Source organism: Suricata suricatta, chromosome 4 (genome assembly GCF_006229205.1).
Source record: "Suricata suricatta isolate VVHF042 chromosome 4, meerkat_22Aug2017_6uvM2_HiC, whole genome shotgun sequence".
Classification (NCBI taxonomy): Eukaryota; Metazoa; Chordata; class Mammalia; order Carnivora; family Herpestidae; genus Suricata; species Suricata suricatta.
In genome coordinates this window covers 131,433,365-131,460,027 of record NC_043703.1, presented here as the reverse complement: position 1 = coordinate 131,460,027, position 26,663 = coordinate 131,433,365, and the positions used below count along the sequence as shown (strand labels likewise).

The 26,663-nt window shown below is 40.0% G+C and overlaps 1 protein-coding gene across 1 annotated transcript in view; it reads left to right on the top strand.

The window, feature by feature from the left end:
- The window catches only part of MTA3 (metastasis associated 1 family member 3), a 218,107-nt gene that overhangs the window by 155,604 nt on the left and 35,840 nt on the right, over window positions 1–26,663 (top strand). The window contains exons 10-12 of the mRNA XM_029938546.1: window positions 11,027–11,215; window positions 20,257–20,331; window positions 21,877–21,935. Of these exons, the coding sequence (XP_029794406.1) occupies window positions 11,027–11,215; window positions 20,257–20,331; window positions 21,877–21,935 (323 nt within the window). The remainder of the gene's footprint in view (window positions 1–11,026; window positions 11,216–20,256; window positions 20,332–21,876; window positions 21,936–26,663) is intronic.

The window sequence follows — 26,663 nt, the reverse complement described above, 5'->3', positions numbered from 1 at the left end:
AAGTATACTCAGAGGCTCAGGAAATTGTGTTTGTCATATTTGTACAGCTGATTTCAGAGACAGGAGTTGGATCTGTTCTTGACTCCTACCTGGGCTTCTCTCTCCCAGATTGCCTGTCTTCTGTTCCACTTTCCTTAAAATGGCTGGGGTTTAAAAATCATTATTGTTGTCTGGGTGAGATTAGGCAGTACCGAAGATCTGGTCTTTTCTCTGCAACACTGAAATGCTTTGGTTTCTTGCTCTAACGACTCTAGGTTCAGGTTTACTTGGACTCTTTCTATTTGTTGTTCTTGTGTTTAGATTATTTTCAGAGCCATAAAATTGCATCTTTCAGAAGTCACAAAAGCAGGAAGAAATTCACGTGCTCTGTTATTTCAGATGCCCTGGCCTGCACCTTTAGTCCCTGTTTGCCCGGTAGCCTCATGCCTTCCTCTTTGATGTTAACATATAAAATCCTGGGGGTACTTGTGTAGAAATGAGGGGGAGTGCTTAGAAGTTGATTAATTGTACATTGATAATGTGAGTTTTGCAGATTGTTTTCCCAAAAGATCATAGGAGAAGCTGGTACATTGTTTTGTGCCATGAAATAAGTATTAGATTTTAAAAAATTAATGAAAATTAGATTCTTCAGTTGAATTTAGAGAGTCAGGTTCTTATTTTTCTGTCAGTGTTTTCAGGCCCATACAGAGCAGGTTAGTACCTTTCTCCATCAGGTGACCAGACTGTATCTGAAAACTTCTCGCTGCAGAGAGGGCACGGTTATGGAAGTCTGGTGGCCTGTCCTGGGTGATTTTCACCGCGGCTTTTCCTGTAAGGGACTGCAGCCGACTGTCTGCATTGCTGATCTGAAGCATGTGTTTACCCTGCACTCTGCGGGCTACTTGTCCAGTCACCAGTAGCGTTTTGGGAGCAGGTAATTAAGCTGCCTGCAGATTGCTAGGTCTGACTTCCTTATTTTGAGACCTGTTACAATCATAGCCAGACTGAATTTCAAACTGCTACTCTAAGAAACATGGTAAGATTTATAATTGTTAAAACATTGAAGTTGTCATGGAGGCTTCCTAGATTTCGCTCTCATTTCATTAAAATGTGAAGAGTCCTTTGTACAATATGCAAAGAAAGAAACAAAATCAGTTTACAACCTACATTGATCTCCCTCTGCCCCATTGTGGAAACAAAAATCTTTAGAACACGGTAAACCCCGAGGTGGTCTGTGAGTGGTTGGCGGAGGCCGGGCTTGTCACAGGAGTGAAGGTGCCATGTGCCTTGGTAGGGAGCACAGCCTCAGTCTCGGAGAACAGGTGATTGTCGAAGTGCTAGATTTCTCTTTTCCTTGGACTCCGAAAACAAAGCAAGTTAGAGGATAAGGTCTGAGAAAAAGAGGTTTTTGAGTTGTTTGAGGCCTCAGAAATCTTCAAGGATAGACCTTATTAGAGATAATGGTAAAGTAACTCATATAAAGATTCATATTTAATTGGTGACAGACTCAGCACTAGAAACGGGTTTTGTGATGCTGAGTCTGGTTCTGAGAAAGGTCAGGCTGTGTTGATTTCGTAGGGAGAAGACTGCAGTCTGAAATACCTCTAATTCATTCTGATCTTTTGAAAATGCAGTTTTGATTTTGCTGTCTCCTATCTTATATCCTTTTAGTGGCTTTTAATTGCTTCCGGATCCTTAAAACAGTTTAAGGAAAGCTGTGGGGTTTGGCCTGGCCAGTCTCTCCAGTCTCTTACCCCGACACTTTCCTCTCTGTACTCTGGGCCTCAGCCAGCATTCCTTTGAGTCTGTGGCCTGCCTCCTGCCACAAGACCTTTGCAACTTAAGTTCCCTTTGCCTGGACGCTCTCACAGCGCCCCCTAATTAACATTTTCCTTTTTTTTGGTAATTTATTTATTTTTAAACATTTTATTAATGTTTGTTTATTTTTGAGAGATAGAGACAGAGTGTAAGCAGGGGAGGGACAGAGAAAGAGAGAGACACAGAATCTGAAAAGGCTCCGAACTGTCAGCACAGAGCCCAACCTGAAACTTGAACTCACTGACTGCAAAATCATGACCTGAGTGAAAGTCAGACGCTTAACCAACTGAGCCACCCAGGCTCCCCAAATTTATTTATTTATTTTGGAAGAAAGAGAGAGAGAGAGATTGATCAGGAATGAGTGGGGGAGGGGCAGAAGGAGGGAGGAAGAGAGAGAATCCTGAGCAAGCCCTGCACTGTCAGTGCAGAGCCCGATGCTGGGCTCGAACCCACCAACAGTGAGATCATGACCTGAGCCAAAACCAAGAGTTGGACACTTACTCGACTGAGCCACCCAGGTGCCCCCACCACCCAATTAACTCTTGATCTTTTGTCAAATCTTGTCTAATCGATTGTCTAAGGCAGGTTATTCTGTGATATGTTAATGAAATAGGTCATTGGAGTATATTATTTCTATTAAAATGTTATTTAGCTTGTTAATAGTTCTTTTACTGAATCTCATCACTAAGAGTGATATATATTGGAATAATAATGTCATTATGTCACCAGAGCTGGACACACACAGTCTACCAGGAGTTATAGAGTGTTTCTGGCATTGGGTATACTTGTTTAGAAACTGTGGTAAAGTATACACAATGTAAAATTTGCCACTCTAGCCATTTTTAAGTGTACTGTTCCCTGGCGTTAAGCACGGACACTCCTGTGCAGTCGTCAGCAGCATCCATCTCCAGGATGTTTTCGTCTTCCCCAGCTGAAACTGTCCTCGTCAAATAGTAACTCCCTCTTCCCCAGCCCTAGCAACCACCATTCTAATTTCTGTTGCTCTGACTTCTGACTACTCTGGGTACGTCATTTAAGTGGAACCACACGGTATTTGCCCTTCTGTGACTTGCTTATTTCACTTGGCATACATAATGTCTTCAGCTTCATCCATATTATACTGTGTGTCATTGTTTCCTTCCTTTTTAAGGCCGCATAGTATTTTATCATATGCATGTACCACATTGTGTTTATTCAGCAGACTCTTGAGTTGCTTCTATCTTTTGGCTAATATGAATAATACTATGAACATGGGTATACAAGTGGATATAGTTTTATGATTCTGTGGGGTTTTTTTCCTCCTTGGACCTATTGCTTATGATCCATTTAGTCTTTTGCAAGTTATGTAACCTCCCCATGCCTGAGTTTCCTCATCAGCAATGGGAATAATAATATGAAACCTGTCTGTCCTACTTCTTATCTGTTGACAAGAAGAAGGTGTACAGACATAACGCTACAAATTGCAGATGTATGTGTGCAAGAATATAGAACTTGATGGAACTGCAGTAGGTCCCCAGAGCACACCTCAGTGCTGTTTTTCCTGGGCCCCTGGGTCTTTGGAGTATTCTTTAATTAGAATTATTTGGTAAGTCTCCAGTTATATGTAGCTTTTTATTCTGTTATCGTTTATGTGTGTCATTTCCCCCTTTTTTTTCCTTGACAGTTTTGCCAGAGTTTTCTTTTTTATTTTCTTTTTTTTTTAATGTTTTTTATTTATTTTTGAGAGACTGAGAGAGACAGTGTGAGCAGGGGAGGGTCAGAGAGAGAGGGAGACACAGAATCTGAAGCAGGCTCCAGGCTCTGAGCTGTCAGCACAGAACCTGACGCAGGGCTTGAACCCACAAACTGTGAGATCATGACCTGAGCTGAAGCTGGACGCTTAACCGACTGAGCCACCCAAGGCGCCCCCTTTTTTATTTTCTAAAAGAATGAGATTTCTGGGGTGCCTGAGTGGCTCAGTCAGTTGCGTCTGATTTTGGCTCAGGTCATGATCTCGCAGTGTGTGAGTTCGGACTCCGTGTCAGGCTCTGTGCTGACAGCTCAGATCCTGGAGCCTGCTTCTGATTCTGTGTCACCCACTCTCTCTGACCCTCCCCCACATATGCTCTGTCTTTCAATAATACATAAACAAACATTAAAAAGAATTTTAAAAAATGAGATTTTGGTTGAGTTGATTTTTTTTATTGTATGTTTTCTTCTTTTAAAATTATTATGATTATATATTTTCTATTTACATTGTTTTTTTCTGTTCATTTTCCTCCTCCTACTTTTCTTAGGGTTTACTTTGATATTCTATTCCAGGTTTTTTTTCTCCTTTTTTGAGGGGCGCAGGGGAGAGACAGAAAGAAAGGAAGGAAGCAAGCAAGCAAGCAGGCAAGCTTAAGGAGGCCCCATGCCCAGGTGGGAACTTCAGGTGGAGTTTAGGCATCCTGACTGTGAGATCATGACCTGAGCCAAAATTAAGAGTGAGACACTTAACTGAGCCTCTCAGGCTTTTTAAAAAACTTTTAGCCCATCAACTTTATTTGTCTGCTCTTCTGTCATCAATATTTAAGATTATAAATGTGCCTCGGTATGTTGTAGAGTTTGATATGTAGTATTTTAATTATCATTTGGTTCTAAGTATTTCCTAGTTTACTTTATAATGTTGCATTTAATTGTCAGTTAATTTCCAAGGAAATAAGGTTCATAAATTTATCTCAGTTGCCTTGGGGGTTGTGGTCAGAGAACACATACACCAATTCTTTTAATATATTATGATTTCCTTTAGGGCCTGAAATATAATCCTCCCTAGCATTTTGTGGGTCTTACCCACTTTTACCTCAGCCTCTAGTACAAAGGAAACTTACTGTTTTTGTCTGTTCTGCCTTGTAGCACTCTAGAAAATGCCACCAAGGTAAAGGCTAAGTCCGTGTGGAAGCTCACATGTCATACATATTCTTACTGAATTATTTCAGCGTCCCCTTGCTTGCATTGGTTATTCTTCAGTGTCCCCACATAGTTGTTTTATGCAGTAAAACCTTGGTTTGTGGGCATAATTCGTTCCAGAAACAGGCTTGTAACCCAAAGCACTTATATATCAAAGAGAATTTTCCTATAAGAAATAATGGAAACTTGGAGGATTCATTTCACAATCCCCCCCAAAAAATATATATAAATAATTACAATACTGTAATCATTACAAAGTAATAAAGAAAATATAAAACATAAAGAAAAATAAATTAACCTGTATTTACCTTTGAAAACCTTCATGGCTGGTGTGAGGGAGACAAGAGAGAGGGAGTTATCGTGTAGAATGACTCACCACTAATGGATGTTGACTACAGTGCAGTATTGATAAACTCTTGTCATAAACTGTATTCAGTGTAACTGGAAATAAGGCTCCAGAGGAAAGGGTCTGTATCTGCAGGTGGCCTGACCTAGCATGAAGCAAAGCATTCCTGAGCTTACTCCTGTATGGAAAAACAAGGGACTGTCCATAGGTGCTTTGAAGGGACAAAAAACACACTAGTGCCAGATACGGGCACCTTCCAACGTTCGGAAAAATTACTGATTCCTGCCAAACTCCGTGGCCTGAGACCAAGCATCCAAGCGTGGGAAACAATCATCCACAATCCCACAGCGCAGGAGAGAGAGAGAAGAACCATTGGCTCATCTGTGATCGTGTGACGTTTAGCATCACATACTACTCATTTTGCAAGACAACACTTGTTTATCAAGTTAAAGATTTCTTATTAGAAATCTTTCTTCGTCTTGTGGAACATTCGTTGAACAAGTTAGTTGCAATCCAAGGTTTTACTGTATTTGTCTGGTTTGTGTCTAGAATCAAAGCTGGGGGAAAGAATTCCTACTTCTGTGCGTGCAAATGACATGTAAGGGCATGGAGTTACTGTGGCCTGCGACCCCTGTAGCTTTCTTCTGATAATCAAAAGGTCTGAGTACACATAAGGACAGGACTCAGGGTGTCTTGGAGATTGATTTGAATGAATGACAACCAAGTCTTAACAAATTTGATGATGAATGAGGGATTTTTTTTTTGAATACATTAAATTTGAAAGCATTGAAGCAAAAATTGAGAATGCATGTATAAAATGTTTTGCCTTGATCATGATTTATGGTTTATTCCTGAGAGTTTATATTCACCTTCTGCTTGGGGAAAAAAAACATATGCTCATTAATTTTTAAATAGATTTAGTGTTCTTATTTTTTTAATGTTTTTATTATTTTATTTTGAGAGACAGAGAGCAAGCAGGGAAGGGGCAGAGAGAGAGGGAGACAGAGTCTGAAGCAGGCTCCAGGCTCTGAGCTGTCAGCACAGAGCCGGATGCGGGCCTTGAACCCATGAACTGTGAGATCATGACGTGAGCCGAAGTCAGACACTTAACCGACTGAGCCACCCAGGCGCCCCAGATTTAGTGTTCTGAATGCTATAATTTGTGTTGGAGGTACACATATAAAGTTTTTGTAAAATTCTGACCAAGTCAATAGTTAGGATTGAATATATATGTGTATCAGTTAGCTGTTGTCAAAATAGTGCCACATGTTACAGGCTGGGTTTCTGAGAAACAGACTCTAAGACGGAGATTTGTATATAGGAAATGTAGTAGGAATCATAACCTGCAGGGGGAAACAAGCCTGTAGGGGTGCCTGGTGGCTCAGTTGGTTAAGCTAAACCTCTGACTTTGGCTCAGGTCGTGATCTCATAGGTTTTGTGAATTCGAGCCCCACCTTGGGCTCTGTGCTGATAGCTCAGAGCCTGGAGCCTGCTTCAGATGCTGTGTCTCCCTCTCCCTCTGCCCCTCCCCTGTTCGTGCTCTGTCTCTCTCTCAAATATAAATAAATATTTAAAAAAAAAAAACCTGTGGAAGAGAAGGGATGGAGGCAGGATTGAACAGAGGAAGAAAATAGGCTATGATACAGTATGAATGAAGGCCTCAGCCGACTCCATGGGACACTTCGAATGGTTGTCCCAAATCTGGGTGACAGGCTGAGCCTGTATGCTCCTGCATCATTGGATAAAGGCTGTGCCAGTGAAAGGGCATTGCCTTGGGTGATGATTCATTTTGAGATCATTCCAAAGGTGACAGCTGAGGACTCTCCTGCTCACAGCACATCTAGCACGAAGTGAGTAAGTTCTTTATTCTCAAAAGGGAAAACACAGTATCTGTTACACTGCCTAGTATTTCAGTGGCTTATAACAATAAGCATTAATTTCTTATATACTCCTTTGCAGATTGTCTAGGATTCTGCTGAACTAGACTGGGCCAATTTAGGTGGCAGGCTGCAGTGTGAGTCCAGATCTGCTCCATGTGTATCTCATCCCTGGTGACAAAAGCTCAAGAGGGCAAATCTAAATATGCAAACACATGTCGGGGCTCTGTTATGTCATGTATCTTGAACATCTTATCTACCAGTCAAGTTACGTGGCCAGGGCCCACGTCAGTAGAGTGGAAGACTCCTCTTCTATAGAGGTCCAGGGGAGGGTGTGAATATTGCTGAATAATAATCCAGTCTACCATTGTGTGATTCTACTTAATGAACAAAGGATGAGAATTTCACTGCCAAGATTTCATTGTCAGTCTTTCTCCGAAAATACTTCTGTTTGTCATCTCCATCTGTTATGAATGAGATGAAATGTGACAACACCTTCACCACTATTTGGCAGAGAGAACAGCTTGTGCTGAGTTCTTATGGTTTTTTAAATTTAGATTTGAATGGATCTTGTGTGTATCTGTATCTCTATTGAAAACATGGTATCTTTGTATTTATCTGGAGGGAAGAGTTTGTTATTTTACATTTAGTCTTTAAATTCTTTGTGTTACTTTAAATTGAGGTATCCACACAGTGAAGTATATTCAGTACACTTAGGTGCATAGTTTGTAAACTTGTATATATGTATACTTTCCTGTCATCACCACCCAGATCTAGATAAAGAACATTACCAGAATCCCAAAAGATTCCCTCATGCCTCTTCCCAGTCTGATTGCCCCCCCTTCTTCTGAGGTAATCATTATTCTGACTTCTCTCACCGTTGATTGTTACTTTTCTCAAAGTTCATATAAATGGAATCACCCATTGTATTCTCTTATATGTCTAGCTCGTGGAATTTTTATTATCTTACTGATAAACCGTAAGCCATATACCTGACTCCTTCCTATGTCTTTTGTTAGCCTATTTCTGAGAGTCTTCTGATGTTGTCTCTTCTGTTAGTAGAAGGTAAATTCTGTGTTTTACGTATAGCTTTTAAGGGTGATCTTGAACTCTATTAAAGTCCATAGGAGAAGGAGCCTCCTATATGTGTCAGAAAGATGAAGTTAATATGGACTCTAGCACATAATGTGGCCGTCTGGTTTCCTTTATGAGGTTGGTCATCAATTTAGTAAAATTATTCCCTGGGAATTCCACAGTGCATACATCTGATGGGGTGTAGATTTTCTACACAGACTGATTATGACAACGTTCTCCTCTGGGCTGTGTTTCAAAGTGGACTTTGGGGGTTTCATTGCCTCCAGTTGGCTGTAAGTTGGACCCATTCTTTCCATTTAATTTGTGACAGTGCAGGACTTAGTCTTCTGAAAGCCAGTGTTTACTTCGGCATTCAGTTACAGACTCCTTAAGGAACACAACCATTAAAACAATCTGTTCACTTCAGATTTGGGTCATAATCACTTATAACGGCTGTGATACTACTTTGGTTCTTTGAAACCCTATTAGATAATAGCCTATCATCGTTTGTAAAAGTGCCTGTAAAAGAAACCTTTTCATCACCTCACATGAGTGAAAAACCAAAGATCCTTTCATCCTTTGAGGGGCTGCTGTAATACCATCTGAGAAACGCTCATTTAGTCTTGTGACTTTGGGTTTCAGAACACCTGCTAATTATAAAAACTACCACCTCCCGAGGAATCTCAGCAGCAAAGTTAATTTGTATACTTCTTGATTTTGAATACCATTTAATCTTCTTCAGTTTTGTTATCCACTGTAAATTTAGTTTCAAAAATAACTGTTTATGGTAATATATTATTAATTGAAAGGATCCCTACACACTCTTGGACTTTGCCTTCATTTTTATAGATCAGTTATCAAGAAACTAATTTCAGGGGTGATGTAAACTTGTTTAACAGTGTACTGTACAGTTAAACTGTCAAGTGAGAAGTTTAGCTAGAAAAGTGGAGTTTAGTTGATTGTGAAGTTTGCAGAGCACAGGCAAAGAGTAAAGATCAGTTCTAACATTTTTATAATCCTTGTTGCGGAATGGTGAGAAGAAATTCACTTGAAAATTGAAGTTATTCCATGATTGTGGCACATATAGCAAAAGACAATACCTGGTCAGTGGTCCTTGCTGTGATTGTGACTAAGGAATAGATAGAGATTCCTATATGCTTTTGTTTTGTGGAATCCAGTGATTTATTTAAGAGATGTTAATCCTTATTAAAGCAGTTAGTTACTGTACCTTAAACATGTCAGTATGTCCTAAATCCCACCTTTAGTTCTGTCAACAAGTTCATATTTTACCCTTATTCAGTGTATTTTTATGCTTTTTAAAAAATTTATTATTGAGACAGAAACAGAGCATGAGTGGGGGAGGGGCAGGGAAAGGGGGAGATAACAGAATCTGAAGCAGGCTCCAGGCTCTGAGCTGTCAACACAGAGCCCAATGCGGGGCTCAAACCCACAAGCCGCAAGATCATGACCTGAGCTGAAGTCGGATGCTTAACCGACTGAGCCACCCAGACACCCCCCTTATTCAGTGTTTTAATGTTTCACAGTGTAAATATGTCTTTTTATGGATACTGTAGCCAATAATTTTTTCTCTTTAACAGTTATTTGTTGATATTTGAGTTTACCTTCTATTCTTTTATGAGTAGTAGGGAACTCACCAGCTAAATTTTAAGAGACATGTTGTCATATGGATGTGATGCTATCCTGCTTTATGAACATTTTAATATTAGTAGATACTTTGTGTATAAGGTGCAGGAGTTGGCTTTCTTATGTTAGAAAGTTTAAATAGAACTCGTCCTCACTTGGTAAGGATTGGGTCACCCTGCCAACGAAATCCGGGCCACACCTACATCTTATCCAGACACAGTAGAGCCAGTCACCCTGTTTGCAGTTTCCCTTCGACATATACAAATGGGTGTGTATGTTATGAATGAATCTCTTGCTCGCCAGTAGAAATACCATCACTAGTTTTTCAAAGCTTAACCGTTTGGAACCTAAGTTTATTAACTGCCTCTGATGGGAGGAAGAATGTTTTTGTTTTTGTTTTTTAATTTATTTTTGAGTCAGAGAGAGGCAGAGCATGAGGGAGGGGCAGAGAGAGAGAAGGAGACACAGAATCAGAAGCAGACTCCAGGCTCTGAGCTATAAGCACAGAGCTCGATGTGGGGCTCGAACCCACTAACGTGAGATCATGACCTGAGCCAAAGTCGGGGACTTAACCGACTGAGCCACCAGGTGCCCCGAGAATGTTTTTTAAGTAAGCTAGACCCAAGGTACTTTTGAAAAAAGAAAAAAAAAAACGGGTATATTATCCTAAACTATCTGTCCTCTATTCAAATTTCTCTTCATATCATTTTCTCTTGAAATATATAGGAAACCTACACCAGCCTCGCTGATTCAGGCAGGCCTGGTCATCTGTTCTTGGTCTTAGAAAATCTCGACCAAGTTACTGTTTTTACATGGATGTGCGTTTTGTTTAACATGGATGTGTAGTTTTGTTTTGTCACCTTGATTCTCAATTCTGTTGTTTTCTGTAACTCTCTTCGTAGTACATCATTGTCTTAATCCAACCCGAGAACATCTTTTCTCTCTCTGATACATAATCTGTTTTTCCCTTGTCAAGGAAGGCTGTGACAACCCTGTTTAATAGCCGAAGTGCTTCTGGCACTTCTAACCAAAGGATGACGAAGCTTACTGGCTTCCCAGTTAATACCTATGCCTGGAGGCCCTGGATTTTCATGGTTAGGTTACTATAACAAATGAATGAATTTTTTTAAATACACATCTTATCAGGCACAAATCAACATTTGCTTAAAGCAATAAATGATATTTTAAATAGGTAATCTGTTTTTTAAATTTTTTTAAATTTTGTTACTTAGAAAATAAACTCCTAAGCATATTAGTGTTAATTAAATACATCATGCATTTTAGTGTTTCTGTCTTAAATAATCTAGCAAGTTTGTATTCCTGGCTAATCCTTTTTCTCCGTTTTGTTTGTTTTCTCTAGTTTCATGCCATGGATACGTTGTATAGGCACGGCTACGATTTAAGCAGTGCAATTAGTGTCTTAGTTCCACTCGGAGGACCTGTTTTATGCAGAGATGAAATGGAAGAGTGGTCAGCTTCCGAAGCTAGTTTATTTGAAGAGGCACTGGAAAAATATGGCAAAGACTTTAATGACATACGTCAAGACTTTGTAAGTAGAAAATTGCACATAAAATGTTGACATGGGTATATTTTATCTTTATTAGAAATATGGTAAACCTTAAAGTTTTCATTTATCAAGCTTGTGACTTAGTAATTTTTTATCTGCTCCACATAGAATGAAAACTGGTCTTACAGAGGGAGAAATTGACATTTGTCCTGGGAAGCAATTCTAAGACCCAGGGTCAGGAGGCTCTGAGTTCCAAGTTTAAAATATGGATAGCCTTTCTAACCATTTGCACAAAATATTTCTGAGCTCTGCTTTTTAGGTTTGTTGCTCTCCTTTCAACCTTCTATATTTTTCTAATTACCTTACTAATTGTTGAGCCTGAATTTGATGTGTGCCTTTGCTATGGAAACAACCTGTAGCAAGCACTATGGAAAATTTCCTTTATGGCTTTTCCGTAATTGACTCCTCTCAATGATATGTAGTATCTTGTATTTTAAATACTAGATAATCTTGTCTACTTTTACGTACTTCCTTTTGTCCTTGGATTTATGGAATTGCTCTCTTATTTTTAAATTTATTTTAATATTTTATTTATTTTTGAGAGAGACAGAGAGAGAGAGAGAGAAAGACAGCGTGAGCAGGAGAGGGTCAGAGAGAGAAGGAGACACAGAATCCGAAGCAGGCTCCAGGCTCTGAGCTAGCTGTCAGCACAGAGCCCAAACACGGGGCTCGAACTCACGAACCGTGAGATCATGACCTGAGCTGAAGCTGGACACTCAGCCGACTGAGCCACCCAAGCGCCCCTGGAGTTGCTCTCTTTAATTAAGCTTATAATCTCTTTGAAATGGGGAGATTTCTATTTGAAAAGTCCGTTGATAGCTTCCTATGGCAATTATCCTTTACAGATAACCAGTTTGTTGGTGTAAAATTGTGAATAGCAGTTGCTTACGTTCCTTCGTATTTCTGTGGTATCAGTTGTAACGTCTCCTCTGATTTTCATTTCTGATTTTATTTATTTCAGTCTTCTCTCTTTTGTTTTAGTCTAGTTAAAATTTGTCAGTTTGGTTTTATCTTTCAAAAAAAAGAACTCTTTAGTTTTATTGCTCTTTTCTTTTGTTTCTCTAGTTTATACTTCATTTACTTCTGCTTTGACCTTTATTATTTCCTTCCTTCTGCTGACTAGCTACACTCTTTATTGTTCATTTTTTTTTTTTACTCTGGGTGATTTCTAATGCCCTGTTTTTGAGTTCACAGATGTCCATTATCGATGTTATGTATTGCATTTTTCATTGAACTCATTATATTCTTCAGCTTTAGAACTTGTGTTTTTGGTTTTTTTTTTAATTTCTCTCTGTTGAACTTATCTCATGTATTGTTTTCCTGGTATTGGAGTCTATCTCCTGATTTCAGTTCTATCTGTATTTTCTTGTAGCTCACTGAGCTTCCTTAAAACCATGATTTTGAAATCATTATCAGGAAATCATAGCTGTCCATTCCTTTGGGGTCAGTTACTGGAAAATAACTGTGTTTTTTTTTTGGTGATGTCATGTTTCCTTAACTTCATATTCCTTATAGCCTTGTGTTGATGTTTGTGCATTTGATTGGTCAGTCATCTCTACCAGACTTTGCAGACTGGTTTTAGTGGGGAGGTGGGGACAAGGGTGTTGGAAGTTTGCATATGATGGTTCCAGCTCTTGGGAAGGCCCATCAGCATAGTGTATGTTCAGCTCCATCTGCCAAGGTCAGTGTCAATTAAGATTGCAGGCCTCCTCAACAGCCTATTCTCTGGGTGTCTGCAGTGGCCGTGAAGGCTTTTGGGCTCTTTGATGGCAAAGGCTGCTGGCGACCTCCTGATCTCTCTCTCCCCCATGGGATGTGTCATTGCTGAAGGGATCCCTGTTCGCACTGGATCTGGCTTCAGGGTACCCTTGTGTGGCAGTGGTACCCAAGGCTTGGATCAGCTTGGGTCAGAACCAGGAGTGGAGCATGTATGCTCACAGAGTGACAGCAGTCTGGGGTTTGGTGTGCTGGCTGGCCTGCAGTGTCCGCGACTGAGATGTGAACACACGCAGAACCCCCATGGAATCAAGGTGTGGAGTGCAGGTGCATGTGGAGCGGCCAGAGTTCTGGGGTCCTGGGTGTGCACAGAACAGAGTTGGAGGTTGGGGCTGGCAGCCTTGTTCCTGGGGTGGGGACACAGCGGCATCCTCTGGGAGGGGTGCAGCAGCATCTCCCTCTCTAGGAGGTCCGTAGTTGCAGTGGCTGTTGGTTACCTCAGTGGCAGAAGCCATCAGTTTCCTCTGCAGAGCAGGCTGCTGGCATCCACGCCAACAAGTACTGCAGAGTCCTCTGCTGCCCATGTGGCAGGGGCTCTGCAGCTGTCCTGAAGGCTGTTGAGGTCCTCCAGGTCCTTGGTGGTAACTGCCAGGCTGCTCTGCAGAGCGGGCCACTGGGGACCACACTGGCCCACTTACACTGATAGCCTTTGCCCTCCTTTGTTCGTAGCCATTTCCAGTGCCTCAGCTAAGCCTTCCTGCCTAGTGATCCTTTCTGTGGTTTTTCTTCATCTTTTGCACCACTGTGTTGCCATAGCTTCTTATTTGACTCTGATCCTCCCAGGGCTATTTTCATTTGTCCATTGCTGTGAGTTACAAAGACAGGTATCCCCTGTCAGAAAGTGTCATACAGTGGTTATTGTTATAAAGTGGTTCATAATCTCATATTATCCTTCAGAGATCTGTGGGATGGATCTGCAGTGAAGCCCCCTCACAGTCCCGATACTGGTGATTTTCCTTATTAGTCCAGAAAGGACTTAATCAGTGTTTTTGATCTTTGCAAAGAACCAATTTTTTGCTTGATTGGTTTTTTGTTTGTTTCATCAACTTCTGCTTTTATGTTTGTCATTTCCTTTCTAAAGCTTGCTTTGTGCTGAAGTGCTTTGTCTTTTCCTAGTAACTTTTTAAGGTTGAAAGCTCCCTTGTAATCATTTATTGAGAGTGTACTTGGCTGACAGTGATTTTACCTTGTCTTAAAATTATCTTGTTGTCCTCTTTAACAAAAATGTTATTTTTTGTTTGTTTATTTTTGTGAGAGAGAGAGAGACAGAGAGAGACTGAGTGTGAGAGGGAGAAGGGCAGACACAATGTGAAGCAGGCTCCAGGATCTGAGCTGTCCAGCACAAAGCCCGACAAGGGGCTCGAACTATTGAACCATGAGATCATGATCTGAGCTGAAGTCAGATTCTTAAGTGACTGAGCCAACCACATGCCCCAAAAATGTTATTCTTTATAGATTTCATTTTTTTTCTTTTCCTCTTTCAGTACTCTAAAGGTGTGTCTCCATCTGGCTTACATAGTTTCTGATGAGAAATTCTTACAGATATAAATGTTTCTTATTCTTTGTGCTCAAGGTTTTCTCTTTACTTTCAGTTTTTTTTTTTTTTAAGCAGTTTTATCACTTCAGTGTGCCTGGGTATATTTTTCTTTGTAATTATTCTACTGAATTTCTGAGAGCTAAGATTTACTGTTTGTGTATTAGCTTGTACAATTTATATTGATCTGTTTTTCAGTGCACTTATTCTTTTTTTTTTTTTTAATGTTTTTATTATTCAGGGACTGAGCATGAGCAGGGGAGGGACAGAGAGAGAGAGAGGGAGACACAGAATCTGAAGGAGGCTCCAGGCTCTGAGCTGTCAGCACAGAGCCTAACACAGAGCTCGAACTCACAAACCATAAGATCATGACCTGAGCCGAAGTTGGGCACTTAACCAACTGAGCCACCCAGGCCCCCTCGTTGCACTAATTCTTTTCTCTGCCATGTGCAGTATACTGCTAAACTTCTTAAAGGAATTCTTCGATTATGAAGCATATTTTGCTAACATTTATATGTTCTTTTTTATGCTTTTTCTCTGTTTAAATTCCCCATCTAATCACATGTGCTGTCTTACCTTTTTAACCAGATCCTTTAATATATTAATGTAACCTGTAGTTGTCCAGGGCTGGATTTGATTGTTGTTCTATTTACCTTCAGCGTACCACTGTATTTATTGGAAGACCTAAAATTTCATGTACTGCCTTAACATCTTTGAGCCTCACTGGGCCCCAAAAACTTAACTATGAGTTCCACTGCTTTTGCCAGAAATACCTTCACGCAGCAGGAAAGGCTCCCCACCTGCCCAGTTCTAGCACCCCCTCAGCCTTCAACCTGATGGATTTCACTTCCCTGCCAGCCCTCAGAATTCCTCACACAGGCCAGTGACGTCTTCCCCTGGGAACTCTCTTAGACCCAGGGCACATCTCACACTCAGGTTACACAAAACCTCTCTTCCACAGCCCCGGCGACTCTGGCCCTACATGGTGTCATCTTCTGGGCTGTGAGTATCTGTGACTAATAAACCAATCAGTCTCCTCTGTTTCGTCTTCAGTGTCATGTGTTGTATGTCCTGACCATGTAAGACTGTTTTTGAGGGGCAGGTTCCCTTCACTGAAGGGTTAAATGGGAGGTGATCTGAACTTCCACAGACTTCAGATTCTTACCTATGTCTAATGTGGACCTGGAATGTGGGAGGGCTTCTCAAGTGCCCCCGCTCTACAGGGCCGCTCTCCACACTTCGATAAGTTGTGTTTTCGTTTTCATCCCTTCAAAGTCTTTTTCCATTTTTCTTTCTGATTTTCTTTTTTGACTCATGGATTATTCAGAGGTAAATTCCACATATTTACATTTCTTCACATATTTTTGTTACTGAAGTCTAGTTTAATTATGTTCTGATCAGAAAACATACTTTGTAAAAACATGAAACTTTACATTTTTGAGATGTGATTGATTCTCATCCAGTATATAGTCTTATTATGGTGAAAGTTTCATGTGCTCTTGAAGAGAAGAGATATTTTGCTATTTGGTGGAATGTTCTGTAAGTGCGACTTAGGTCAGATTTATTGATAGTGGTCAAGTCTTCAGGAGCCTTACCGGTTTTCTGTCTACCTGTTCTGTTGTTGGGAGAGCAGGATTAAAAAGTCTCTAGCTATGATTGTGAATTTTTATGTTTTTCTTTTTAGTTATAATAGATTTTTGCTTTAATTATGTTGAATTTCTTTTATTAGGCACATACATTTAGGATTTAGGGTTACATTCTTGTAATGAATTGACTCTTTTATCTTTACATCATGCCTCTTTATCCATGGTAATATTCCTTATGGTGGCGTCAGCTGTATTTTATTGATTACATTGTATATCTTGTTTCCATTACTTTATTTGTATCTCATTTATGTTCAGACTGGACTTTTTGTAGACTGAATACAGTTGGATTTTTTTTTTTAAACCAGTCTAACCATCTTTACTACATGGATTGCTTAGACCATTTACCTTTAATGTAATTATCAATAAGAAAAGTTTTGGTTTAAACCAATCATCTTACCATTAATTTTCCATTTGTCCCTTTTTAAAAATTTTTAAAATTATTATATTTTAATGTTTATTTTTGAGAGAGAGACAGAGCAAAGTTTGGGGAGGTGCAGAGAGAGAGAGAGGGAGGCACAGGATCCGAAGCAAGCTCCAGGCTCTGAGCTGTGAGCACAGGGCCCTAACCCAGGGCCCCAACCCAGGAATGGTGAGATCATGACCTGAGCTGGAGTCAGATGCCTAACCCACTGAGCCACATAGGCGCCCCTTAATTTTTCTACTAGTGGCTTATCAGTTAAACTTTTATTTGTTTAGTGGTTTACAGTCTGCATTTTTAATATCTTAAAGTCATCTTCAGTCAAATCCTCTCAGATCAAGTAGATTGTAAGAACCGTGTGATTGGGGTGCCTGGCTGGTTCCAGCCACAAAACGTGTGACCCCTGATCTCTAGGTCGTGAGCTCATCCCCAAGCCCCATGCTGGGTTTAGAGCTTACTTAAAAAGGAAGAACCATGTGACAGTACATCTCCATTCCTCTCAATCTTGTGCGTTTTTGGTCACACATACTTCTGCCTATGTTCTAAATCCCACAGTGAAGTATTACTTCTTTTGCTTTACACAATCAGTGATCTTTTTGAAGAGATTTTTTTTTAATATTTTTTTCTCCCCTATATTTATTTACGTATTGTTACTTATTATTTTAGATGTTACCATTTCTGCCCTTCTTCGTTTCTTTGTGTAGATTCAGATCACCTCACCACCAACAGGGGCTTACTCTGGCCCAGCTCTTTCTGATGAACACCTGATGGAGATCCGTGGCAAATGCCGATGGATTCCCCTGGTGTCTGGAGCGCCCCTAGATGCTCAATAGTTGTCCTAGCTCACTGCTGACCTTTAATAATTTGGTAAATTTTGGCTGTTTTCTTCTTACTTTGTTTTTGTTTTATTTATTTATTGGTGCTTTGCCAAAGTAAAAGTCGCTTATGAGTCTAGTCTTTGAGTACTGAGTGACTTTGGAATCCAGTTCAGTTGATTGTCTCATAACATTAGCTCAGGAATCGGTATGGTTTTGCATGTTATCTGGGTTTTTTTCTTCTCAGTTTTAAAGTGGGGATGACATAGTTTAGCATGGGGCCTGCTTGGAATTCTCCCTCCCTCTCTCTCTCTCTCTCTCTCTCTCACCCCCCTCTCCTTCTGCCCTTCTCCCCTACTCACGCTCTCTCACTTTCTCTCTCTCTCTCTCTCTCTCAAAAAAAAAAAGGAATTTCCTTCCCGCTGCTGAAGGAAAATAATTATGACAAACAAGGAGGGAAATATAGATCGTTTCTTTAGTCTTCCTTTCTACTGGCATTCAAAATCAAATTCCCCCAATGCTCTGTCCTTAGTACCTTTGATGACCAGAATTCTTACCTTGGTAGCATGACCCAGACCTTTATTCCTGAGGGTTCTGAGCCCTCAGTTAGAAGCCATTCTGTGAGAGTAAGTCATTCATAAGTTTGTGGTTGGTATTGCTAGCCAATGCATTGCAGGCAGAAAAGGCAAATCATATTTAGAATAATTGTCTGTTTATTCTAGGATTTTGAGAGTCTAATGTAACTGACATATTACCAGGAATGGTACCATTTTGGAAGCCCCTGTACTCTGTTCCTTGCAGATTGGACACCTGGAGTAATCAGATCAGATTTGGCAAGAGGACATCTGTGTGGGGTACCCATGTGTAATCTCTGTCTGCTTGCTTCTGTGTCCCTTTTGTTTATGCGTCCCTTGAGCAATCATTGTTGTGGCTAGGGAAAGAGGCTGGCTGATAGCCCTAGAGGAGATCATATTGCCCTCTTGATATTAATTAAAACCTCCTCCCCAGGTGGAGCCTTTGATAAGGATGGGCACATAGAGATCCTCACACTTGGGCCCATCCACAGATGTCTTGTCCCACAAACCTCTTTCCTAAGCATCATTGTTACCAACCTTCTAATCTGCTTCCTTTCAAATCCCTCCCTGATCATTGTGACTCTCAGTGAGTGAGTATGGATTAGTACCTCTGGCCACCTTTCCTTCAACTCAAACTGGCAAACCAGATAGTGACTCTAGTGTCCTGCCCTCCCATAGGATCTCCCTTCTTCATTGTGCTTTAGAGCCACTCCTGCTTGTGACCACAGTGCTGCAGCCTTTGAATTCTGCCTGGTGCCAGTATATCATGCAAAGCCATCTGCCACATTCAGATTTTTTTCCTCCTCACTTAACTCCTGTAGAGCCGTGAGGGTTGAGGGAGAAATGATGGCGCAACAGGAGTAGACACAGTGGGACATGTAATTTGTGCCTTCAGGACTATCCTTGGTAAGAGAGTGGTGGTGCTGACAACAGCTGATTAGGACTTGATGGTGCAGATCGAATCTGGTTGATGATGAAGCTCAGGATACATAGTCACTTGGTTTCCTTTTCTCAGGCTTCCAGGTAATTGCATACTAGGGGCTTGTTTCTTAGAAGAATAGTTAGCAGATGAAGAGGTCTTAGCTTGCTTGAAGCCCTAGGGGACTGTGCCTGTGACTGTCTTCTGAGGTCTTGCCCTGTGAGGTCTTGTGGTGGGCTCCTTACCTCATCCCTCAGACACTTTCAACTCCATTAGATTGCTTGTTGGGTTGTAGAAAACTGTTCGCTTTGGCTGCAACGCACATGCCGGTGACTGTGCTGATCTGGTCCTTTAAGGAGACCACATTTGTAACTGTTGGAGTTGCTACCCAGTTAAGCTTAAAATAAGTTCCTTTCTCAAAACTCCCATCTGTTTTCTCTTCATAGCAAACAGGTGAGTGAAATGTGTAGGTGACTAAAGAATGGTGTGGATGTTGTACACGTGGATTTCAAGCAGCCTCTAGCTGCAGTGGGGTTTGGGAAGTTCTGTTTTGACTCTAATCTCGACAGTCCATTAGGGCAAGCTAGCTAGAAGTCAGAGTGCTGAGGAATGCATCTGTGAAATCTGACGCAACCGCTAAAAACTGACCCTTGACAGTCATTTGCTTGAAGGTTTGATCTGTTCCAATTTGCATCTGGAATGACTGACAGATTTCCCTTTACAGAGAGACGCACTGAATATATTCTTTGGTTATGGGTCTCCTTAGTTAGGAGCTCATTTGGCCAGTTTTGAATAATTACGGAGAATAGTAAAGGGTAAACTTCCTGTTTTTCAAATGCAACGTACACTCTGCTGCGTAGTCTTTCAGATATTTAGGTTTTTATTTTATTTACAACAAAAGAGGTCAAAATAAAGCAGTTTTGGAAAAGATGAGAGCTGTTACGCCAGAGACCAAAGGACACCCAGTTGTAGCTGGCGTCTTTGGAAGTAACAGCCTAAATCTATTTAAATGTCATTTCTAAACATTGTACAACTTCAATCCCACCTATAGCCTGAGAATAACTTCCCCGAATAGATCCTGAAATACTGTCAGTCATAAAGTTTATAATCTTTAACAAAATGGGAGCTGAGAAATAGACCGTGTTGTTTTAGAGTCTCCGACTGAATATAACTTCTTTGGGGTACACGTTGCTAAGAATTAACTTCAGTTTTCTCAAACATTTCTCCTAGAGTGAATCTTCCATGTGGATATTTGCCTCATTATTTTAAAAAAGTGACTTTAAAAAGAAAGCCATTCCTACAGTACCTTGTTTTCATTATCATGTTAAATATTTTTTCAGCTCCCTTGGAAATCATTGACTAGCATCATTGAATATTACTACATGTGGAAAACTACTGACAGATATGTGCAACAGGTAATTTTCTTCATATTGCTACCAATAATACTATTGCATCAACATGAGCTTTCTGTTTTTATATCTTAATATTTCTTAGCAATACACTTAATTTAAAATTTGTTGGCTTTCTCTTTTCTATGCTATTTTTAATATCCTTAAGATGTTATTTTTTTTTCTCTTTTCTATGCTGTTTTTAACATCCTTAAGATGTTATTTTAAGATTTTAGTCTCCTAGTATTTTCTGACTTCAAAGTCACTATGATAAACATTTTGGAAAGATGACAGAGAGCGATACCACTAGATAGGTAGCATTTTCCTTGCAGGTGGCCTGGCGCTTCATCTTTCTGAGTACAGTTGATGGGAATGATTAAAGATGTGAGGTCATTTTATGAAATATTAGAAATTTAGACCACTGCCATCAACTGTACAGTTTGAGATATTTTAAAAGATCATCTGAAACCTCCTTAGATGACATTTGTGTCATACATGTATCTCCTAAGTCTTTGACCTTCACTGTTAGTCTTACTAGTTTGATGCTCTGGTATTATACATAAAGTTTTCTCCAAAATTATTTCTAAAAGCAGGGAATCTTTTAATTTTTAGTCCTTCCTAAATGTTCCAAGTTGAGATAATTCTCTCATTTATTTTGAGTACTATTACTTTTTAGGAAAGGTACATTTTCCTTAGTGACTTCATCAGTTTACTTGTTTTTATATTCTTCTCGGCACAGGTTAAAGCTGGTAAAGAAAGGAGCAAATAAATTTAACACAGACATTACTTTCCCTAAGTTATGTGATCACACAGTGACAAGTGTTGGCTATTAAATGATGGTAGTGAGTTGTCAAGGTCATGAATAGTGAAGAGATACCCATGGCTTGTGTTTATTTCAAACAGTATAGGTAGAGGTGAAGACTGTGTACTCTGGAAATTTGCATGTTTCAAGGCCAAAAAAGGCCCCTAAAGATGGTGGAGATGATGGCACCATGGGAGGTTGAAATAAATCAAGTTTTGAATAAAATTATTTCCAAAAATCTCCACTGTCTCAAAGTTTTAAGTTGTCTCTTTAAATGTTTTTGTTTTCTCCTCATTGAGAAAATGGATGAATGTCTTATATTCTGGTTTTCTTTGGATAGCTACAATTTTTTTTTCCTTCCTTGTTTATATTCATTTTAAAAAAATTTTTTATTTTAAAGCAAAGAGTGTGTGTGTTTCTCCCAGAAGGGCTATAAAGAAAGTAGAAACTAAATTTGAAAAGTAAAAATGGTCACTGTGTGTCCTGTTTATTCACTCAGGGAGCAGTGGAAACTGGACTTGTTTATGGCTTTATTTTTAAAACCTATGTCTGAAATATTATTAATATTCACTCTGTACCCCAGAATCTAGTCACTTGTCTGACACATTATTACAATTTTAAGAATGTGCACATGAAGGGAAAGCCCCTTCTTAAAATGGCAATTTTTGAATGATGTTTTAATATTTCATTTTCATGTAAATTTTCTAAGACAATAAAGTGGCAATAATAAGGCATTGCATGTAAAATATTTTATCTGTCTTTTGAATTAGAAACGGCTAAAGGCAGCAGAAGCTGAGAGTAAACTGAAACAAGTGTATATCCCAACTTAGTAAGTAATGGAAATCTTTTTAAATATTTGTCATGATATTAATTCTATCAAAACAAAATATGTTATTTTGGTCAGTTTCAGCCAAATTTGGGTTCCTTTGTGTATCCTATTCTCTTCCACTACAAAGCACGAGACTTGCTTTCTGTTTTACCACTACAGTGATTTTTGTTTTTGGAAGGACGTTGGCTGGTGGGCAAAACCCCAAGGAGACAAAAGGACTAAAGGGAAAATACCACGCAGTGTACTCCTAGAAAAGCATCAGAAAACTAACCTGTGAAACTCTATTACTTGACACTGTATTATGGAACAGATTTTTGGGGGGTGGGTAGTATGCATTGCCCTTTTGAAGTTGTTTATTTGGTTGAGGATTTTACATCATTTACTTGGGAGACAGGCTAGAGAAAGTAATAAGAACCATACTTTGTTAACGTTGGATAAGTAATGAATAGGTATCAACGGTCTCACGTGTGTGCTGTTCTATCAGCATTATTTTGGGGCTTAGAAATCACTGTCCCATCAGAATGAATGCCAGTTTGCTTTTCATTTGCTACATTTTAAGTGAATTACAATTTTTTTTGAGGCCTTTAGAGTTTGTTGTTTATTGTTCAGAAAAATTTAGTTTATCGAGCACCGTGTATATAGTTCTATACTAGGTTCTTTGGGGATTAAAGTGAAATTTGCTCAAAGTGCTATGTACTGCTCCAAGATTTTTCTCCCTCTTTGTGTTCAGTGCAGTTGTTTTATACATAGCATTTTGTTTACTGAATTTTGATATACTAATACATATTTTTATACATAGGAGGCCTCATAGACCATGAATTATGATTTTTTAATAATATTTTTATCTCAAGGCAGATAATATGTAATTTACAGGATTCATAATTTTTATTCAGAGTGGCTAATGTCCTTTCTGCAGTAGTTTCCCGTATTTTAGAATATTTTATTTGAGTAATTCGTAAAAGGGCAACTCGCCAAAGAGTTGGGGTCCATGTGTCAGGTTGTCAGAGGCAAGCCCGGCAGCTCTCTTGTGTGCTGTAGTGCTGTCACAGCAAAGCAACAGTACATTTAACCAGTTTTCACCTACTGACTCAGATGATGGTCTCTGTTATGGTTTGCATCAACTTTGTTTGAGTCTCGATTTCCGTCAAAGGCCAGCACACACCAGTCTGCAGGCCATATCTGACCTGGTGCCTGTTTTTTGTACAGAAAATGTCGTTGGAGCCCACCCAGACTCGTTCATGTGGGGTGTATGTCCGCTTCCGCGCAGTGGTTATGACAGAAATCGTAGTGTCCACGGAGCTTATACTATTTACAATGCCAGCCTGCTCTAAGTGAACAGCTTTTGAAGCTCAAGATATTTTCTAGTCATGACTTAAAAAGTTACTTAAATCTTTACCTAAATAGAAGGTGTGAAGTTACATTGAGTTCAGTAAGAATCTGAGTCCTTTGAAGAATTTCACAATTAACTCTGAAATGGAGTATTTTGAAACAAATAATAGATTAAGAATTGGGTTATGCTGTCATTCTTTTGAGCCTGGCAGTCTCCTATATGCAGAGCACTCGGTTCAGTACTAGAGAAAGAAAGGTTAAGAAGACAGATTGCATTCTAGTGTGAGGAAGACAGATGCCAAACAGTTGCCTAGTGTGACAAGTGCTGTGATGGAGAATAGAATAGCTCTTATGAGGATTTATACTGGGGGTGGGGACCAGACTCTGTTGATCTGTCAGGAAAGATTCTTTGTGGAAGTGGGTTTGAATGAATTCTGGAGGAGGAAGAAGAATTGACCAGGTGGTAGAGGCTTTCCAGGTCAAGGGAATCCTGAGATTGGAAGGGGCTGGGCATAGTGAAGAAGCTGAGAGAAAGGCAGTGTAGCTTTTATAAAGAGACTGGTGAGCTGTGGGAGGCTGGTGTGGTAGGCAAGGGCCGGGGGTTTACCTATCTGATGAACAGGGCAAATGGATTTTAAACAAGAAAATATCATGATCAAATTTGTACTTTAAGGTCACTGGCTATATTTTAGAAATGGTTTGAGGAAGGGGAGTAATAATGGATGTAAGGAGACCAATTTTGAAGTTCTTAGAGAAGAAAGATGACCGTAGCTTGACCTGGGGTTGTGGCCCTGGAAACGGTTCACCACTTGCAGGTGATGGACTTGTATGGAGAGGTGGAAGGGAGATGTCAAGCCAGAGTCCCAGACTTCTGGCCAGCACAAGGTGGATTGCTGTGCTCTTCGCCAAGCTAAGAAACTGTCAGAGAAGCAAGTTAGGTCATTCTCCCATTTGCTCTGTCCAAAAAGAAGTGTTGAATATGATGTCGAATATATTGGTCTTAAGCTCAGGGGAAAGTTTTGCACTAGAGATACGAATTTGAGCTGCATCAGCATACGGTACTGTGTTTGAAACCACAGATAAGCTTTTTAAGGAGGGGCAATAAGATAAAAGGGCCTTGGATCAAGCTTGAGGAAATCCAGGGTTTACCTATCAAATAAAGTAGGACAGCAAGGTGAGTGCTTTATCACAAAAGCTGAGAGATGAGTGTATTTCAAGGAGGGAAAGAGATTATGTCAGATGTTGATGAAAAATAGCCTGGGAATTTAGCAACATGGAGCTAGGTCACTGGTCATCTTTAACATAGTGGTGAGGGTTACATCTGAACCAAGGAACTGCAGACGGAGAGGACTGGCCACTCTCAACAAAACTGACTGGAAAGGTCAGATGAGAGAGCTCGAGCTCTTGGCTTTGAGGGGTAGACTGGAAAAGAGCAACAGAGGTTTTTTTGTTTTGTTTTTAATGTTTATTTGAGAGAGAGAGAGAGAGAGAGAGAGAACGTGCATGCACCTGAGAGCGAGCAGGGGAGGGGCAGAGAAGGGGGAAGGCACAGAATCAGAAGCAGGCTCCAGGCTCTGAGTTGTCAACCGAGAGCCCGAAGCAGGGCTCGAACTCATGAACCGTGAGATCATGACCTGAGCTGAAGTTGGATGCTTAACCAGCTGAGCCACCCAGGTATCCCAGAGAGAGATTTTTAAATAGGAGAAAAAAGTTTACATGACCATGAAGAGGGTCCAGGAAAGAGAATCACATGCACAGAATTCTCTGGAGGACACTAGGGGTAGAATCTGGAGTACAGATGAGGGAAGAGAGGTTTGGGTAGTAGATTAAAGGACAGTTTCATATAATGCAGCTTTAAAAACTTTTTTGGGGTATGTTTGTCTTAGAGTAAACATTTATTCAAATGGTCACAATGGCATCATTGGTCATCAGAATTGGTCACCTGAGAATTAACGGTAGGTACTTGGTTCTGCAGAACTAATTTTAAGTGATTCACACGTCTGTAGTCATTGAGTCTTTGCACACTTGTTCTCCTCTACAATTATTATAATGAAGATCAGTGGTTTATTCAGTCTAATCATATTCAAAATTGAATTAAACAACTAAATTTGTGTTTGCTTAAGGCAGCTCAACTGTAAATTTGTATTAGCTAGTCTTTAACACATATTTTGCCCTGGGTTAAATGTCAGGAATTTTCATATTTTAGGGGAAGCATTCTAAGATCAGTCATTTGATTTAAGGAGCCATCGTTTCTATCAATATATAGTAGATTTTTAAGAATCAAATGTTATTACACACCCTTGGAAATCTTAGTCATTGTGAATCACCACTTTTAATTGTGTATGTTTTCAGCTGCAAACTATAAGAAGAAAAACGCATTCTGTCTTGTTTAACGTATGTTTTAAAGAACGATTTATCTTGAAAACACATTGCTGGCGGGGCGCCTGGGTGGCTCAGTCGGTTAAGCCTCCAGCTTTGGCTCAGGTCAGATCTCACGTTCATGGGTTCTAGCCCCGCATCAGGCTCTGTGCTGACAGCTAGCTCAGAGCCCGGAGCCTGCTTCAGATTCTGTGTCTCCTTCTCTCTCTGCCCCTTCCCCCCTCATGCTCTGTCTCTCTCTGTATCAAAAATAAATAAAACATTAAAAAATTAAAAAAAAAAAAGAAAAGAAAACACATTGCTGGCACAGGTTAGAAGTGTAAATAATAGCCCTGCTACAGAATGGGGACCTCAGTGCATACGGAGGTAAATGATTTCATCCAGGATGATGGTGGGGTTTACCTAAGAGTTACAGTAACAATGCCAGAAAGAAATCCTAATCTGTGGTCAGGCCAAGTTTATACAATAGGCTTTGACTGGTAAACAAAACTGAAGAAACAGGAAACAGCAAGAGGAAACTCCTGAGCCAACTCTGTGTTGAAACTCCAAGTGTATTGGTAGTTTTGAAGTATCATTATTTCAGTAGCCGTAGGGAGGTAGACTGTAGTCTGCATTTAGTCATTCAGCATTCATTGCTAACAAATAGTTGGCCACTTTATTTTTCTTACCTTCTGTCTAGTAAATAGAAGTGGAAGCTCCTCTCGAATGAAAGCTCCTTGAGGTCAGGCACTTTTGTTTACTAGGCACTGAATAAGTATATGTTTGATGAATTGCGAGTTTATTGAGAGCGTGTCATGTGCACCGGGGTGTATTGTTGGGCCCAGCTTTCTAAGCAAGGGAGGTAGCTTATCCTCAGTGGGGAAAAGTTAGCAATGTTTGCACAGTAAGTACAAGGTAATCTGGGCTACCTATTTCTAAGGAAGTACAGCTTCTGGGAAATTTACATGTAGATACTTGATAGGTGTCTCCTTTTTCGTCTTCATAGAAAAATGTTTTCATAAAAAGAAAAACCTCAAAATA